We start from the raw sequence: 20,221 nt of genomic DNA, 5'->3' as shown, positions 1-20,221 counted from the left end.
GGTGAGGGACTGAACCAAAGGTTAGAGAAGCAGGAAATAGAAACTGATTGTTAGTTACTAACAGTGATTTCTGCTGTGCACTGCGGGCAACGCTGCCCTCTTACCGCCTCCTGAGACTGCGATTTACTCATGATTGTAAGCAGAGTTTGTAAAAGCACATCCAGGAGGCTCTCCACCATCATCTCAACCTCCTCCACGACATCTCCCTCCTACAGTAAGTGATGAGCAAACAGACAGTTAGAAACTGGAGAGAACAGAACTGGCAAAGACAACACTGCTGAGTCAGCCATACCACAAATACTCGTTTTGCTGGAGCTCCGTATGGAGGTTCAGAGAAATACCCTCAAATTCACCACTGGTACTAGATACTGTTGTGATGTCAGTGCGTGTATTACCTCCTCAGTCTCTGATGGAAACATTCAGGATCACAGCCATAAGGTAAATCTATAACCAAAGGTCTGTGTACACTCTAGAACACAGTGGGATCCAATTATGTTCAGGAACCTTTATTCTATGGCAGCATTGTTTTAGCTTATTACCATGATACCTTTCACCTCATTCCTTTCACACAAAACCATAACTTGTAACTGAAGTGCTCATTGGTATCATGAGCTTCCTCCTTTAGAGTCAGGTGGGGAAACTTCACCACTCTCTGTTTGTGAGCGTTGCTTTAAACGATCAAATTACCATTTGAGATCAGAGTATTATGATCATCAGAGCCGGGTGTTTAAACTCAGCAGCAGTTTCCAGAAGTAAGTGTGATTTCATTGATTGGATAATCTTAGAGTATTCTCGAAACATGAATCACAAAGTGCTGGTTACTGTCTCTTGCAGAACTGCAAGTCCTAGAGCTGTGTAGAGCTTTTGAAGTCCATTGACATCTATGTTCTGGGCTTGGATGAAGAAAATTAAACAGTGTCAAACCTGGTAAATGCATATGCTTTTTTTCCCCTCCTAACAGCAAGAACACTGTGTAATCAGAATGCTCTGAGTCACACACACAAAAGCAGACCCTCATTTCAGATGTTCTCCTGCTGGCAGAAAGTTAGCAGAATTTCATTTTTAAAAGGATTTTTGAAAAACCTGTATTAACCTATAAAAATCCCTCATTCTTCATTTTACTGTATCAGTGGTGCAATCAAAAAAAAAAAAAAAAAAAATCAAGCAGCAGATTACCAAAGAGCTGGTCTTGATTATGGAGAAGATACTACTAAGGATGCCAGAGCAGATAAGTAGCTCCTTCTGCTGTCGCAGGTGAAGGTGAATGTGGTGAAGAACTACAGGTAGCAGGATGCGCCGGGACTCTGAAAGAAGGAAAAATCAGATCACAGTTCTTCCAAAAGTGACTTAAACTTAACCATCCCAGTCAGCAGCCTTTTGCTATCCAAACCAGCCTACTGATACACAGTATCTTTGACTAACTGGTGCAACTTCTACTGTACAAGCTGTCGTACGCCACACTTCCAAAAACTGTATCTAATAATATCTTAAATATCTGAATAGCGCATCTAGGTACAGAGGTTCATCAATGCAGTACACGCGATGCTCTCAACAGCGATACAGGCTGGAACTTCCTAACGTTGATTTCCTTTGTGCAAACCCTTCCTCACTTCTTGTTGCTTTCCAGCTGTGTCGTCACAGCTAACAGAGCTTCTCCAACATACGCTTCTTGGAAACTGGCTATTTCTTCTCTTTTAGCTGGCTTACAAACTGTAATCTTAGAGAAGGAAGAGCAGGTAGCAGCTGCAGAAAACAGTAGCCGAAGAGGAAAAAAAAGAGGGAAAAAAGTGGCAAGATGTCAGCAAACCAACTGATAGGAGAGAGAAAAGGAAAACAACTCATCACCATGGGAGGCAAGAAAAAGAGAATCTATCTCCCTTTAATTGCAAGACCTGAAGAGTGGGTAGGGTAGGCAGCCAAAAGATAACTTTGGAAACTAGATTCATCTTCCCAGGGGCAGACAGGACATGGGTGAGACTGTTGACCTGGTCATGCTTCCACGGGAAGGAACAGAATAGGGCTCTACCACTATTTTGAGTGGAAAACGTGGCATCTATACAGTCAGAGCGGCCTTGCAACGCCAAAGTTTTCTTTCTGAGTTTTGATGCTGTAGTGAGATGTCATGGTGCTATATATACTGGTTGCCAGTATCATTGTAACGGAGAAATAAAGGTTAAAGGGAAGGACTAAAGCCCGGGACCCTGTGGGTGAAGTTACACCTGGCTTTATGGAGAAGACAGACGAGGAAGCTTTTGCCCATGAACTGGCACCCACAAAGACAAATATTTTTATCAATAGGTTCAAAACACTATGATTAGATAAAATTCACTGCCTGTTTCACAGTCACCTTTAGACTAAGCTACTCATTCTCTACACTTTCTCATATTTTTTGAAATTAATTTCAAGTTTAAGAAAAAAGATTTCTGTTTAATGACAAAGGATGGTTTAAAAATTATTTGTGTTATCACTCTCACCTCGCACTAAGTAGAATAATTTTAGCGCACTAACTTGAGATCCTCACTACAGGGAAGATAAGCCCAATAGTGCTTTTAATTTTCCAGTTACCTTCATAACTTGTTTCGTTCAGACCTTGATGTATGAAATTAACTCACAATCTTCAACCCTTCTTCATTCCATTAATTCTTAAAGAATTACTAATAAGTTGAGCTAAAGAAATATTACAGTTATAATGTAAAGATTAAACATTCTTTAAAAAAACGTGGTAGGTTTCTTGCGTAACTTTCATCTCCTTGTTTCTCTTTCCCAGACAATAAGCTTGCTGGAAAGGAGATTATCTTACCTTCCTATCCATGACAATAGAAGAGTAATACAAAGTATCAAGTGAGATGTGTCAGTTTTAATAATTGACTTGATTTGTTAACGTACATATTTTTATCCACCAGTAGTAACTACAACTTATCCATTTACTACCATAGGGAAACTTACACAGTACTCGCAGTGAATACACGTAACAATGATGCCACCAGGATAAACAATTACCAAGATTATCGCCATTCAGCAAAGAATTGTCTGCAACAAAGCAACAGCAAAATAAACGTAACGTGTTCCTGCTCTTAGTCAGCAGCAAGACTTTGCCTCAGATACCGCTGCCTCACCTGAGAAGGAGAACAGGCGGCTGTCCACGGTGCGTGCGATAGACTGCAGCTTGACCACGTCCATGGACTGCCCGATGTGCACCGTACTGGGCATGCTGCCCAGAGTGCCCCTCACGAACTCTGCCACTTCCTGCACAGTGAACATCTGCAACAGCTCGTCAAAGATGGCGGGGAAGGAGTTCAACAAAGCAGCCTGAAAAACGTAAATGAAGAAACTGAAAACGCTGAATTCTGTGACTGCAGCTAAAAACAACAGTAAAACTGAAGTAAGGGTCTGCAAAAAGCTACGAAATCGTGCACTACGGCTGCTGTTAATGTTTTGCAATGTCTCAAGTTTGGAGTGACAAATCACGTGTGGTATATAAAAATCAAGCGCTGTTGCAATACTAAATCTTCCAATAAGTTGAGCCCATAGATAGTGCAGAGCTTCGAAAGGCTGTATTTTAAGACACAGCTTATAAAACAGAAAGAAAACTGAGGTACCAGAGAGCAGAAAACGGTCCATTTTTGTTTATTTACTTTCTTCAATAAATATAAAATCTGATTCTGATTAGAGAGTTCCATACCAATTTTTTGTCCTGAGCAACTACGTAAACCAGATAAAACTCTTCATAAAATATGCTGAAGCAAAGAACACGTTGTCAGACCCTTAACCACAGCAGCACTGTCACGTGATATTGCGGTACTTCTGCCACAGGGGTGGGTGCGATTTCACGTGAAAGAGGCATCGGATCATGCAAGTAAGTGTGCACCTGACTCTTGCAATAACGGGTGTTTCTGGAGCTATCCTTGAAGGTGTTTCTTAAAGTGCAGAAACAACAACAGAAATCAAACTCTTCATCTCTAATTTTTTCAATTAATTTCTTCATAAGAGTAGAAAATTCCATGCATTGCCCCATCCTCAAGTTCCACAGACTTGGCATCATACCTGTCACTCACCTCTAATGTTTTAAAATCCTTCTCTTCCTCTACATCCTACCCATGGTCCGTACCTATTTCCCTCATTACGGCTACTTAAAATTCCCAGATGAGTTTCCTGACCTGCTGTACAGCCTGGGTTTGATTCAGGTGCCTTACTCCCACCTGCCCCAGCCACAGTCCCCGCCGTGGACACTTCCCTTTCTCCTGGTTTCCACCTCCCTTGCTTGAAGCTCTCCACACAAACCATACCGACTTCCTGCACAAGTTCAGATTTACCAAACTTCACTGCAGATCTCTGTTCGTTTTGCCCTTCCAGAGCCTCACCACTTATTGGTCTTTTCTTGTATTCCTCAAGTTCTCCTTTTCCTCACAGATTTTTTTGTTTGTTTTCTCATTGCATAAACATTTCCATCCCTCTCCCATGCTGGCTCTAACACTTAGCGCGCCTCTCCTAATCCCACATAATATACAGCTTCCTTCTTTGCCAAGTCTTTCCTCAAAGTATCTTTTCCTTCAAACAACAGGGATATCTATCGAATAGTCTTTGAGCAAACTCTAAGTTATTTTTACAACTAACACTGTAGAGCCCATTAAATTATTCTGAATATAAATTCACCTCTTTCTTCTTCGTGCTCGTTATCTCTCTCAGCATCTTGTCTTGTTACAGTCAATTCAGATTACACAAAAACCCACAAAGCCTCTTGGGTGTTGTCACCTATTTGTTGCTACATACATACAATATAGTAACAAAATAAACAAATATGAATCATTTAAATAGCTCGTGGTGTTCTTGGGAGGCTGTAACAGCTGCAAATCCAGTCATCATCTTTATCTTTGGGATAATACAATTGAAATTACAATATTGGTCCAACAAATCCTTACAGAGTTTTCCTAAACTTATTTCTAACTATTACTGTAAGGCAGAAGGATTTCTGTGGTGATTTAGGATATCCAGTAGCAATCTAAGGATAGGCACGGCATCTCTTCAGGAAGCTCTGGAGCTGTCTTGAGGAACAGCTACATCATTTCCTCAGTTCCTTGAAGGGCCTTTTTTTGTACAACACCCTAAAATATGCTGGAACATTACTCATGTCGAACTAACTGCCCGGAGGGAAGGACGTAATCGGTTTCAATCTCATTGCTGGAAAGAACTATATTGAGATCTAATACCCTGGCTAAGAGGACAAGCGTGAAGACAATCATGTTTGCTAGGGCCTCAGGCATTTCTGTAGATATTTAAGGGTTGTCCACATTTCCAGAACTAGTACATAATCTCCTTGGCTCTCCAATTTGACAAGAATTTCACGTACACAATCTTGTATACACCCTCAGTACTGTCTTCTCAGTGTGTGGATGCCGTAAGTTGTTCCATTAATTACCAAAATATTCCACATTTCCGAGTTTTAAAGTACCAGCCGCTTAAACATTAAATTCCAGATTATATGCAGGAAAAGAGGGTTTGGGGTAGGGAAAGGGGATTAATTGGGAACATCCACGATGAAACACTTGTGCAGTTCTGGGGATCATTACTTACAGAATTAAATGACGGCCTTGAAGTACCACCACATTTTTGTGGGGCACATGTCCCAGCTCCGCTCGCCTGCCCTCCAGGCTGAGAGGCCTACGGGGCAATTGGGATCAAGGGGCAACATAGTGGCAAGGGGGAAACAAAAAGTAAACTTTTCAAAGATTAAACAAGGACAGGTGTTACAAATTACAGAAGTCCAAAGTAAGAAATACCACAGTGAGAGAAAGGAGAAAAAAAAAAAAAAGAGAGACAAAGAGAAAAAGGGAAAATAACCCCATCCTCCAGTCTAGTCTTCCTCTGTGCTTGTGACCAACACAACTGAAAACCGAAGAACCCCGAACAGCCGGCACTCGTAAGAGGCTGTTTCTACTCACTGTCACTTTGCCTGCAAAATTCTGTGCACTGATTTCTCATGTTCCTGGCTCATTTTATTATACCCACTAATGAGTGATTAAGTAAAAGATTAGAGCAGCTGTTCTCAAAATCTTTCAGAGCAGCTTCTTAAGAAAGAGATCCCATTGCTGACAGCTTCCCTAGCTGTCACTCTGATTTGTTGCAATGTTCACAGCAGCCGCTGCTTTGGCAAACTACAGTAGGTGTTCAAAACATCTGTAATTAGTAGATTAGTGCTTACAAATCACCTTCACATTACCAGGAAGTTCTAGGTGGTCCATTTGGACATCCTCTGAGCTGAGGCACATACAACACATTTGACATTACTATTCAAAACTTTTAAACGTAGAAGTATGTCATTTAGTACACTGGTTTTTAAAACATGAATCAAAACTTAGCGGCATCCTCCTCACTCACTTCGAGTAGTGCCTTAAGCCCACATGAAGTCTTGGTGAAGTCACCTGGGCCACATTCAAAGTGATGTATTAAACGTGAGTGTGGGTATCACAGTATGCTTGTGGTCAGGCTGCATATGACTCTGACCATACTTTTAGAGTATGCTGGAATTAGGTTCATCTGGCTGTGAGTGCATCAATTGAACTTCTCTACTGCGAATGTTGCTATGACCCTAAATACTGACTCGAGCTACTACAATTAAGGATTTAAAATTTCTTGAGGCCAATTGTAAGACATATGAATGAGACTTGAAAATGCAGTTTACTTTTGTGAAGAGCAAAAACTGTATTCTCATGTGACAAATCACTTTCCTCTTGAGCCCACAGTCTAGCTCACCTGTATCTGTGAAGTGGTGCAAAACTACTGTCTAATAACACTGACTGGCTACGTCGCCTTCCAGTGCCATCAGCTCGTTAGTGGGGGAAAACTACCAACCTGCATTTGATTGTCATGTGCCCACATATACTACCTGTGCAGAAAAAAAGCTGCCTCTGGTTCACCAGTTAAAGTGTAGAAAATAGCAAACCTGCGTGAAGATGAGAGTCTCAGAGCTCCTGCTGTCCAAGCTGAGCACAAATCTGATGGACTGGAAAAGCTCCTGGATGCTGGAGCGGAACTGTTCCTCCTCCATTCCGCAAGTAGCTCTGGAGTAAAGGATCCGAGATTGGACAATGAACTTGAAAAGATATTCCAAGGCCTTAAGGAGCAGGAGAGGAAGGAGATTAAGACAAGGAAAAAGAAAGAAAGAGAAAAATAAAGGAGCTTTAAAGAGAACCAGGAAAGATTCTAGATGCATAACAATTAAATTCTTCAGCTTTAGAAAAGAGAAAGAAAAACAGGTTTTGTAAGTTACATAATTCAGTTAAGGAAGAGCTACTCACAGGCAAGGACCCATTCTCAACCCATAGTCTTTGTTACTAGTACGTCCCACTAACAAAAAAAGTATGCACTTCAGTCAAACAGACAAATTCAAGTCACATAATGTGAGGAAAACCTTGGTGAACATAAGAGACTGGTAAGTCTTCGCATGACTTGGCACAATGACTGCAAGTGTCTGAAGACGCCGTTCTGTTTTCATCCAAATTTTACCTTTAATTACTTGAGTTAGCTAATCTGGATTAGACAAGAGGACTGTCAGTGGAACAGAAGAAGGGTTACCTGGAAAAAGGAGATTCTACTTTTTCATACGAACACAACAGCAAGGTTTGCCTTTATTTCTGGCAGCCACATGTACGAACCGAAATAAATGCAGATGCAGAAATAGAAGACGAGCAGCACGTGAAGCCCTCTGGCAGCCCGTACCAGGAGCAAGCAGCAGTACTCTAGTGAGTATCTTTACTTTGAGCTGTGCTAAGTTAAAGCATCTTTTATCGTCACACATGAAACCTGGAGAGCACCCAGCAGAGGGAGAGTAACCTGAAGCACAGAAGATGGCATTTAACACCATTACACCACGTGTGACAGATGCTGCAGTCCTGCAGGACTCGCAAATTGGATCTTTTCGTAGCAGAATGACAATTTGCTCTATAGCATGCCTACAGTAAGTCTGAATTTGAATCCTAAACATCTTTAATCAAAATTTTGTAAATAGCATTACTCAGAACTGCATTTATTTGGCAGCAGTGTCAATGAAGAAGACATTTTTCCATGCAGCCTTTAACAAGCTTCCCAATCTATCAAAGGTTCTCACAGACACTAACACAGCAGTGCAATATTCCACACAGCCACAAGGCCTTTTTGATCATTTGGTGTACACGACTGTCAACACCGAAATGCACTAAATATCAGCGACATTCAGACTTCCTTCCTTCCCTGAGTGCTCAACATGACACGCTGCTGAGGCAGGGTTAAGAGAAGAAATGACACATAGTTTGATGATATCCTCAAAATTCAGCACAGGAAACGGGCTGGAGCTCCAATAATCATAGTCTATACAGAAACATTAGTAGTATCACACTGTATTGGCTGGAAAGCATTCTTGTCTGCTTCACTGTTTGGAAGCTGAAAGTTAATTCCAATATGGATTTTGCCCTCGTCATATATTTTTGCATCCATAAGTTGCCCCTCATTGAACCACCGCACTACATGCATTAATATGCAATGTTATCTTGTAAGTTTTAGAATGCTACAGCTTTAAGGATACAGAATGGGAATATGAAATTCCTCAAAGCCATCAGAGATTTCAAAATGCCACTGATACAACCTTTTTTTTAAAGGAATTATGGCAACTTTGGTAATCTGGCAGTGCATTATTTATACTTCTCTAGTAAAACATCTCCCAGAGAAGCTTCCTTCCACCAAAGAACTTCATCAAGAAACAGCATTTTGTATTTCTGAATAGTTTCCAGACAAAGGTCAATTGGTTCACAAGAGTCAGCTCTTCATGGTTAGCACTGCTGCTGCAAACATCAAATGCAGCAAGTCAAGCGCTCGTACAAGCTGTTTTATAGCTTTGGTGCAGACAACCGTAATTCTAACCTGAAAGCTCATAACTTTAATGTGAAGATTATGTTTTGCAATGAATCAGAGGATTTATGTATGAAATTGTGTAATTCTCTGTGGAAAGTGAAAAGGCAGGCTTTCAGAGACATGCCTCATCCTTAGCACAGACGACCTAAACTGCTGCCCAGAATGAATCCACAAAGACAGTTCAGTGCGTTTGCAGACACATGGCTGAGATGGTAAAACCACGAATCAGCACTGGGGTTAACTTTGGCTCTTCACTTACAAAATCACAGATATGATGCATATATGCACCTGAAGAAGTGCACTGAAATAAAATTCAAGCCTTCTATTATGTTTGGCATGATATAAAAACAGATGCAAAAGGAAATAAGTATCAAATGAAAGGAAGTGTCTTAAAAACATTGTTTGTACACATGTTCACACAATAGGTGAGCATACACCAATCACCTGTGACCCACGATGTAAAGACTCATGGTACCATCACATGTGAAACCTAAATGGACAAACAGCACCATAACCTTATTTCCTCTCAACCAAACAATCGCTAAATTTTACCAGTGGTACTCCAAGAAAGAGGAGAAAGGGAGTAAGAAATGTGCATACAGATGACACATCTCAAAGAACTTCCACTTACTAATGAGTAACCTTCCCTCTCCTCTGAGTGACTGTCCATATGCATGTTCACTCTGTGAATACAGGAACAGCACATCTCAACTTTCACAGATTACCTGGCGGTTGGTTGCAATGTCCCAGGAGAATTAAAAGCAGAAGACCACTATGACAAAAGCAGTATCTGTTAGAAGCTTCTATGATAACACAGGTAAAAAATGTGGGTAAGTTTCTGTGGTTATTCTGCAGATCTAATGGATAAAGATACTCTTCGGAGACACTAGTGTCACCTGAGCCTTCAGGGCTTATGCTCAGACAACATTTGATGCTTTTACTGTAGCACATTCATAAGTCCAGTGGACAGTCCTGGGGACAGCACAGTTGCACAGCTGGAGTCATCTCCTGTAGAGATGACAAGTCTGTTCAATTCAAACAGAACGCAAACCATACCCAGTGTTCAGAGTATGAACAGATGAATCAACCTTGGACAGATGTGTTTCAAGAAAACGCACAGATTAATTTCCTAACTCCAGAAACCCAGAGATTACTTTAGGAGAGAACCTGGAACATGCAGAATGGGCAACCTTATCGTAAGCACAATGTATGCAAAGAGGATTAGCTCTGAAGGTCAGAATCTCTTCCGCTGTCCTAACCAAAGTGAACAAAAGCCATTTTCAATAGTCTCTGAGTATCCACTTCACCATTCAAGAGCAGATGGCAAACTCCTTGCTGCTGCTGTCAGTGTGTCTTTTCCAGAGAACAGCATACTTGCTTCAAGTGCAAGAAGCATCTACTATGCAGTTTTAAGAAAAAAAAAAAGTGCAAAGGTTCAAGTGAAGGTACCAATTTGAGTCTTGTGAGAGCAGATTAAAAACCTAGGGAAAAGTTCAAGGCATCAACGATAAAAGAAGGAGCAAGTCCCATAAAGAGGCTGACTAGGGTGGAATAATTATAATGGCATTACCAATTTTCTGGTATTCTTAGAAAAAGCAAGACAGTAGAAAATGTAAATCACTGAGTAAGGTAATTGTTTCTGAATGAGGTACTTAGTAAGTCCAGAGACACACTGGTCTTAAAAAGCAACAAATTGACATTTCTTTTTTAAATTCAGAGTGAAGAAAATTTGGCGGAGTTCCCAGTCTCAGAAGGCAGGCTGAGAACATAATTCCAAATCTCTCATCCACTAGCTCCCAGGCTGGCATGGCTCAAAGTATGTTCAGGATTTTCAAGAAATCAACTGGGAAGTATAACGTGACTGTAGCCTTTTCCACAGACTGATGCTCTCCATATCCGTGATTCATGTAAAGCCTCATAGCACTGGTATGCAGTACCTCAAAAGTCTCTAAAAAAAGTCTGATCCATGTTCTGTGTGGTTCAGCCCCAGATATGAAGATGTGACTTCCTGAGGAAGAAAAGGTCTTGCTTTTTCAGTGGGTTCCTCAATCCAGGGAAAAAAACACCTGTGATTCTCCTACCAGAAGATACCTGAAGCTGAAAGGGCATCTCCTAGAGACATTTTCTAAGTTTTGTCATGACTAGTAGGGAAAGTAAACTGTCTGTGGAGCTATACATGGACATTTCATTACAGAATTCTCCAAGGAAGCACAGGCAGTTGTATCTGGATGCAGCTTATGTGGTGCTTGTTATGGGACATAATAAAGCAACATGATGCTATGGTTCTAGCACAGGTAGAGTCCTTTCGGTTACAGTTCATCCAGGTTTCACGGAAGTTTTTTGAGAATTAAGAGCAGTCTTGAGGGAGGTAAGTCATTTTAGAAATAGTCTAGAGCACCACTTACTAATGCCAAAGCTGCAAATCAGAATCTTATGGGACATTTGCATATCCATTATGAATGTACATGGGCAGACAAGAGTCAAAAAGGAGTGCGGAGATATTTCAACACCTGCTTTAGGGTACTATGTTTAACAGTTAAATCAGGGAAAAAGGGATAGAGAGCTATCCTGTTCTCTGAATTGAAGAGCTACTAATGCAAGGAGTGCAGTGAAGACATCCAAGACCACAGAAATTCCCGACAGCAGCATACAGTACTAGTAATGACACATTAGTGATCATGATGGTTTGGGGACAAACTTGCTTCAAATGCCTCAAATAAAATCTGGAAACAAAGAGGAAATCAATCACTTTCCTGTAATGGAAGAAGATAAAGACCTTAATTTGGGCCTCCAAGATATACCTGCCAAGGCAGCTGTCTGAGTAAGGTGTGACAGCAAGAATCAGTAGCAGAGGATGCACTGTTAGGTCTGCAGAAACTCTGGTGTAATTATAATTCCTGTGCTTGGAAAGGCTTTGGCTGTCAGGTCTTCAGATTGAAACAGCTACTTTCTAGGCAGGCACTTGAGATTCCCAGTAAGCAAAGAGCTGCCTTGGAATCCTTGAAAGACTGTACCTTATTCACAAAGTCTGTTGGATAACTGAGCTTCTGAAAGACATTCCAGCATTCATATTTTCAGTATTTCTGAAGAGGACTACTATGAGGTTCAAAAAACGCAGATCACATAGGGACAGTATCAGACATCTCTATTTGCTGCACTGCGTACAGCGCTAACGAGTAGTTTGAGAGGGAAGAAAACCTTCTGGAAGTCATTCCAGCTAGAGCTCTTCCTCTCGTCTCATATTTTAATAGGTGTCTTTGCAATTCAAAAAAAAAAAAACAAAGGATGAGGATGGAAACAAAGAGAATGAGAAAACTGATAATTTCTTGAAAAGACATCTTTGCCCATTTTTACCATTCCCTGTGAATCTGCAGTTGAAAAGTATTACAAAGACATTTCTAAGTAGGTAAATACCTAGAAAAGACCAAGTAAACACTGGTATAATGCTCTTGTAAGTATCAGGATATGATCTTAACAGGAGATCTTGAAAGCTGGGTGATGGCTGTGATGCCACACTATTCAAACAGAACAAGGATTTTCAAAAAATAAAAATTACTTCCTCAAAAATACTGACTAAATTAGACTGAAGGAGGCAAAACAAAGAACAAAAATATTACAAGAAAAAGCCATAATAAAGTCTGAAACCCATGCCAAGACACAAGCATAAATACATTTACAGGAAACAGCCTCTGACTTTCCCAAATAATTGCCAGAAGTTAGAGGAATAGTGTATGTATGTGTGTGTGCTTCACCTGTGAGATGATTCTCACTTATGAGAAAAAGTGAGAAAACCAAAGTGCTAACCTCTGCCACTGCTACAAGTCCTAAAAGTGTCCAGACTGGAATGTTTGGACATAAGCCTACTCAGAATAAGAAAGTACAGATGGACATTCACTCAAAGAAAAATATCTTCTTGTATTTATGCACTTGACACACTATCTTTCTTTTACAATTACGCATGGTAAAATTAATCCTTTATTTATTCTCTGATTTCTCTGTAATAGCGCTAAAAACATTCCTTTTGTTTCCCACACCATTGGAAAGCTGTGCCCTTCTGCGAGATCACACTCTCATCATGAAACTGTGATCCAGGCCCTGTGCAATGATGGCTGTTAGAATTTCCATCCAGTTAAAGGCTCATTTATCTGCTTAAAATTCTCCAGCACTTCAACCAGTATGAATGAAGCTGTGTCACAGCCAGAAATTAACAGCATGTCTTTGATGCACAGCACCTGCGCCTAATGCATTTAAAACAACTGCTTCTTGAAGGGCAAGGTGTAGACCACATATTCAAATGGCCAGTGCATCTATGCTCTGTGGAAGTCCCACTTAAGTTCCCCACAGGGCTTCAAAAGGACTTAAGGAGATGTAATTCTTCCTTTTTTTTCCTGCACAACATGAATCTCCCCCTGAAATTAAAATTTTGGCAAAATATTAAAAAAAAAATAATTCTGGTTAAACAATGAAGAAGTCGGTGCCAGACTATTGTTGACTTTATTTACAGCTTCCCCGGCCCTTTTGTAGTCACAGCTGGGACAGACACAGATTCTTCCATTGAATACGTACTCTCATGGCTTCCTGGATGTGGTCTTGGCGCACCAGCTCAGCTGAACGGTCCATGTACCACTTCAAACATCGGATCAGCTCTCTGAATACAACAAATAGAGAAAAGAAGAGGAACTCTCAGCACTATTTTGAAATTAGTCAGGCAACAAACATTTGGGGTTTAGGGGAAATCTATAAAATAGTCTCACTTCGCTCCATTGCAGTGGTCAGCTCTAGCTGTCCTAGCTACTGAATTGATGTAATATGTATGTTTCGTTTATGTTTCAAAACCAGAAAATATTTTCTTCTCTGTAATTGACTTAGACCATGAGGAACACTAACAGAACATCAAAAAGATGTTATGAAAGAGAGCTTCGATAAAGGCATGCAATATAGTTCTAAGACCAAAACGTACTCTTTTTTCTTAATAAGAAATTTCAGATCTCCTCTAAGTAAGAAGTTTTCCAGAAACTAAAATTACAAAAACACATCCATTTTCCTAAGTACACAATACCATTTGGACTAACTTAAAGAAGTGTATTAAAAACCATGTTTTATTTCAGATATTAGACTATCAAAAATCATGTTTTGTCTGAAAGAGGTGATAATTAACACAAAGCAGAACGCTTTTTTACCCTCTGAACATGACTATGCCTTCTAGTGTTGTATAGTATCTAGAGTTTTTTCCCTGCCATTGGCAGAATATTTTTGATATATATTTTTTAATTACACTAAAATGTGAATGGCTTAAAACAATCAAAACCAATTATAAGCTGTTTTTAATAGTTTATTGTGCCCAAAGATAGAATACGCTCAAATACACAAAAGAAATGGTCTAAAAGAAAGGAAAAAACAACACCCTGAATGATAACTGTTAAAGCTTTCAAAAATCTGTCTTCCTGTCTGATGCAAAACTCAGAATACTAGAAAATAAGGCAAAAGTGACAATTAAGTTTCTAATCTACTGAAATTATACATTTGCTCTAATCAAATGGAACACTATCTTATGTGAATACCTGTCTGCTTTGGAAGAGGAAATTACAATTAGTTCTCTAAGCTTTCACACGAGTCATATATCCCAGCATCCTTTTTAAGACAAGAAACGTGTATGCTCTTGGTAGCTCATTAGTGCAGACTGATAATGAGCTGCTGCTGAGTGGTAATGTCTCTTCAGTTAAAAAAAAAAAAAGAAAAGCAAGACAGACTTGCCAGTTCAGCAAGGCAAGATAAATTCCAAAGCCTGCTTGTTCTTAGCCACAGGTGACATTCAGCACCTTTTCTCTAGGACTGTGCCAGAAAACTTTCGTCTGAGTAGTTCTACTTTTGAGAACCACTGCTCACACGAAGGTGATGATTCTGGTGGTGACATCATTCAAAAGCTTGCTAATGCCATCTCAAAGCGATGGATAAACAAAACCTACTTGTACGCCAGCGCTCCTGCAAAGTGCTTCTGAATGTAAGTGTCCATCACAGGTCGAAAATGAAAATACTTGCTGTCACGCAGCAGATTTATGATGAATACCTGTGGGAGATGAAAAAGTGAACCCATACTGAAGGAAACGGCACAGTGTTGGCAGGTTTCTGTAAACAATTACATAAGCTAAGGAACAATGAAATACATGAGTATTTTATGACTTTAAACAGTCAGTAGTTGTGTTACGAAACATCACTGTTTGCTTCTTCCAAGAGATGGCACACAGTGCTATCCTCAGATCTGTTGAGGCTATCCTGCCCTCCTCACCTAAGATTATTACAGAAATCATAAGGCTGGATGCAGCTGAACATGTCATATTTCATGGAAGTAAAATACTAGCAACATGACAGTAAGAAACTTAAAGCTCACTGACCATGAGACAGGGAAAAGTAACAATTCAGCAGCTTACCAAAGACTGAAAGACCAACAGACCATACTTCTCTGTGTTGTCATCCAAAACTACAAACAACGTGTCGAGAATATCTTGTAGGAACTAAAATGACATGAATAAACAAAAAATTTCAAATTCAACTGTACTCAAAAAGAGGTTATTTCCCCCCACTTTAATTATTTCATACATGTTAATATCTTTGTGAAACACTTGCCAAGGACAGACCCCTTCAGGTTCATCCATATAATGTGACAGATTTTCATTTGGTTTTACTAAGAAGAATTTTTCTCTTTACAAGGAATGTTTCTAAACAAAAATGACAGAAAAACAAAAAATAAGCATTATGTTCCACATGCCTGATCAGTAAATATAACTGAGTGTTCCTTTCACCGTGAGCTGACTAGAAGTGCTGCCCAACAGCAGTGGCAAAATAACTTATTTTCATTCTTGTATCATCAGAGTGTATCGAGATACTGTTCGTCGTCACATTTAAGACTTGGAAGCACATTAACTGGTGCTCTAAATTATGTTTAACATTGAAAACTTTTGTTATATGACAGAAAGCAAAGCTTTTCTAACAAGCATTAATTGGGTCAAGTTACATATTGCCAATTGCTTCTTTCATCCATAACACTGCGTCTTACTGAATGCAGACAATTCAGTGATTTTCTTTTCTGAAAGCGCAGTCCTCAGAAAGCATGACTGTGACGAAGAACGCTGAAGATTAAGCACATTCTCCCATGATTTTTTAATCTATTCTAATTAAATTTCTGATGTGGAAAACAAGAAATAAAATGCAACAATTTATGAAGTCTGTGAAAGGATAAAATTTCTTTTTTTCTGAATTACTGCATTCTGTTCTTCATACCACAATGCCAAATGGCTGCTGATTTAGGGAAGGAATCAATTACTTCTCCCATTGGAATAATTTAATCCATATCTTATGGTTTTCTCTAAAAAGCCCAGATACTTGTACTGCCCGGCAAACAAAGTGACATTCTTGAAGAATTCTCATATAAATGGGGCATTGTCCTCTTCTGTTACTGTTACGAAGTTATCATGAAGATTAACCTTCAAGATACGGCAACAGTCAAATGAGTTACAGCGAAGTGGCTTTATCATGAACTACTAATTAAACGATGGGATTTCTCTTTGGTTTCTTCCCTTGGTTGTCTGCCATGACAAATTATCTCCTTTTACTTCCAGATTTATAGAAATAAATTCTAGGGAGAGTTTTCAGCACACCTAAAATTATCAGAGGGATATCTGGAATGCACTTTATTTGTTGAGACCATAAGCATTCAAACACAGTTTGAAAGTTCAGGTCACACAAAGGATTGGCATGCAGAGCAACAGTGGCCACAAAAGACGATGGAGTTATCAGACAGGAGAGTGATTACTGACAGGTTAGACATGCCAGAGAGCAACTGGTGCTCTGGACAACAGCTCCACTTCACAGTGCTGAGACGGGAAAATGAGTTTGCAGGATGGTTCATTGGCCACTGACCAAAACTCAGCTTTCAGAGTTTAACATTTGCTTCTCCTCCAACACAGACATTTGGAACATATTTGCGAAATAAAAATAACGATTAATGCTACTAGCTGTTTGAAAAGGCCAAGTTTTCTGAGTCAGCTCTGTTTTCTTCTCTCTAGAAACGACCAACCAAACTTAAGGCAATTTCAGAGAATGTCCTTTAGAAAACACTACTGGAACAGGTAAGTCTGCACGAAACACCGCTACTAGTGGCTACGTCTACATCAGGGATGCGTCTCACCAGGAGTGGGCCTGCAGAGTGGTGCTGAGGACCTCATATTCGCAGCACATGTGGGTGAGGGAATTTTACTAAGGATTAGCTCTGTTCTGATCCATTAATTTTTGGAGTGTATCTTCCTGTTTGGTTTCATGTCAAAATAAAATCCCAATTCATACACTGTGAGAATTCACAGCGTGAATCAAAAAATACAATAAGAAGGAACATTCAGAAGTGCACTGCCGGTCTGAATTAGCTCGCTAACACAGATACATCTAGAGACTTTTATTTCCTGTAGTACCTTAACAATTTCCTCGCCGCTGACATGTCTCAGTCTTCCTAGAATATCCATCACACGATCCGGGTAAGCTTTCCATTTCAGTAGGGCAAGCAAATCCACTGCAGAAAAGCAAGAGAAAAAGCTAGAATCAATATACAGAGGGAAGAATGACAACCCCAGACCCACCAGAGATTCATTACATGTTACATTTCTGCTCCTGTTGCAGTTCACACTTCTCAGGGTGATAAAAAAAAGAATAAGGGAAAACGATAAGGAAAATATGGAGTAAGTCCAATACTGCTAACAAAGAAATGAATGGAGGAATGGTAAAGAGTAAAGGCTGCATTCTTCCCTATCTGACTTGACACTGCACTGTGGACAATCCACTTTTGTCTTCTCATGCCTCAGGGATGTCGCCATAACAAATTTTTCTTTACTGAGAAGCTCCACAAAAGCCTAAAAACCCCAAACTTTGGATTGTGCAGAAGTGTTAACATTACATTTTTTGTTCTTCAATCATTTGACAAAAATTAACTTTGCTTTAACATATCACCCTCTTGCACCTACAGCAACACCTGTAATTTCTCTGTCATTATCCTTATTTCCTCAAAAAAACCCCAATTTCTGCTCATTTCAATAGTGTTAGTGAAAAAAACATACGTATAATGAAATTCTAACAAAGGAGTATTTTAGTAAAATAAACAGAGCACAAGCATACCCATCCTACGTCTTTTTCATAATCCCTGCTGCCTTGGGCAATTTTGCAGGATCAACTACTTACCATTCTGGGTCAGTTTGGTAGAAGAAAGCTGCGTGGAGACTGAAAAGGTCTCTTTGGTGCTGCGCTGGAAAATGAGGCTGGAAGGGATGTTGGGGCACCCGTTGTAGTCCTCTTTGCAGCAAGGCAGCCCCAGGTACAGTGCGTGGTTGTTGAACGTGCTATTCTCATCACACTGCAGGTACGGGACAAGAAATGGAATTGTACCTCGTCTGCCTCATTCCACATACTCACACCCTGACAGCGACTGCCTAACAGTACTTTTATTGATCTTTTGGGTGCACAACAATGCTTCTAAGAAAAGCTGTTTACCACCTTTGGGGCCTGTGCATACACAAAACAGATCCAGCTCTAGAAAGTGTGGTCTCTTAACTCTTTGGAACTTATCCTGGTCTTCCTACTGTACAACTTAGTGCTGCTGTCTGAAAATCATACTGAAGAAATAAACCAAGGTAGACCAGCAGGAAGAAGAAAACTCAGACAACACCCCCCTGCAAACCCCTTGCTAGAGGGCTGCCAAGCTGCAGCATTGTAACACGATGCATTTGAAGCACAGCACAATTTCATAACACAAAGGCACAGAGTAATGCCATTGGATGGTCAAACTGCTGAGCACTCATAAGCACGAGTATGTTTGAATTCAAAATGGACAGGATTAACAGAAGACAAATCATCGTTATCTGAAGGGAAAAGGTAAACTGTTCCTAGAATAGAAGGCTGTATCCATACCTGGTCATGTGATTTTGAATTTATAAAATTTTGAAAGTACTATTAATCTTCCTCACATACTTCTAATGAGGGGGGAAAACAGATAATGTAACAATCCTTACTCATTTAAACTGAAGTAGAGACAAGTATGGGAAAAGTCTGCAGAGAATTGTTACCTTATAAACATAAAGCTCATGGATATCATCTGACAAGGTAGTGCCGTCATCTCTCATCAACGGAGTGAATGCAAAACCAAAGAGCTTCTTCTCTCCTTTGTCTTTTGCTGTAGCAAGAGATAGAAATAAGGAATCATACTTGTACGTATCCTACCTGTCCATATATACCACAAGGTTATTCACTAACTTCTCTGCATGCCTAAAAAAACCCATGCAGGTTACATAAAAAACAACATATACTATCTCTGATTTGATGGAAATAATTGACAAACCTCAAAACATACACAAATGTGCTGAACATACTAAAACATAAAATATACATGCTGTAAAAAAAACATTCTACAGGAAAACACAGCAAAAGAACAGCAGGGGAGAACATCTACAAAATGTTGCCCTGCACTTATTGTCCATGATGTTTTTAGTGTGCTGTTTGATAAACGTAGCAACCAGCTCATTAGCAGTGCACCTTCACTGTAGGCTGGCAGCCCTCTCCTGCTTCCCACCCAGTACCAGCCTCATCCAAATACAAACTGACAACAGAAAGACCTCAGCTTTTCTAGGTTTCTCTTGGTTGTATTTTGCACTCACTGGAGCAATGTCTGAACTCAAACCGGAGGTGAGACCCACGGAACCTGTCTATAGGGATGGGCAACTTGATGATTTCCCCCCATCGAGGGCTGTTATTGTGGTACAGGACAAAAGAGTGGTATGCACTCCTGCTTGGCTCTCCTGAGCCCAGGCTGATGCAGTCCTGGAACAAAAGAAAACAATTTCAGATTAAAAGACATCACATCACTGCAGATGAGTCATTTTATTACATGGTAATAACCTTCATGCAATTCATATCTTTCTGTAGACATAAAGGAAGAGTCCAGAAGCAGAAACTCAGACACAATTAAATACGAAACTTTTGAAGAGATCTTTCAACTGTGTTTTGGGTCAAAGGATGAGCTAGGAGACCTATGATATTGGATGAATTCCAGTATCTTAAGTTATTATTTAAGTTAAGTTATTATTTAAGCTATGTTTTCTATCAATTATAGAACAGATATAATAAACACGTAAGTCTAAATACATAAAGATGCGTCCAAAAAAAAAAGGACCTAACAGGACCATCACTTGCAATATCAGACTTCTCTGAAAATATAATTTAATCAGATTTCTGCTTCAGCATCTCAGTTCAGAAGTAATACCTGAAATTTTCAAGCTCTTAAAAATATCAGTCTTTGGAAACG

General features: G+C 39.8%; 1 protein-coding gene across 1 annotated transcript in view; it reads right to left on the bottom strand.

The window, feature by feature from the left end:
* DOCK3 (dedicator of cytokinesis 3) overlaps window positions 1-20,221 on the bottom strand; it is a 216,017-nt gene that overhangs the window by 49,393 nt on the left and 146,403 nt on the right. The window contains exons 17-28 of the mRNA XM_086619278.1: window positions 19,575-19,737; window positions 18,987-19,093; window positions 18,106-18,277; window positions 17,346-17,443; window positions 15,312-15,395; window positions 14,850-14,950; window positions 13,450-13,531; window positions 6,941-7,111; window positions 5,572-5,658; window positions 3,117-3,309; window positions 1,177-1,304; window positions 63-209 (exon numbers count right to left, since the gene is read on the bottom strand). Coding sequence (XP_086475404.1) covers window positions 63-209; window positions 1,177-1,304; window positions 3,117-3,309; window positions 5,572-5,658; window positions 6,941-7,111; window positions 13,450-13,531; window positions 14,850-14,950; window positions 15,312-15,395; window positions 17,346-17,443; window positions 18,106-18,277; window positions 18,987-19,093; window positions 19,575-19,737 — 1,533 coding nt within the window. The remainder of the gene's footprint in view (window positions 1-62; window positions 210-1,176; window positions 1,305-3,116; window positions 3,310-5,571; window positions 5,659-6,940; window positions 7,112-13,449; window positions 13,532-14,849; window positions 14,951-15,311; window positions 15,396-17,345; window positions 17,444-18,105; window positions 18,278-18,986; window positions 19,094-19,574; window positions 19,738-20,221) is intronic.

This window comes from Tauraco erythrolophus, chromosome 12, assembly GCF_009769465.1.
Source record: "Tauraco erythrolophus isolate bTauEry1 chromosome 12, bTauEry1.pri, whole genome shotgun sequence".
In the NCBI taxonomy this organism is placed as follows: Eukaryota; Metazoa; Chordata; class Aves; order Musophagiformes; family Musophagidae; genus Tauraco; species Tauraco erythrolophus.
This window is presented reverse-complemented; position numbering and strand designations above follow the sequence as displayed.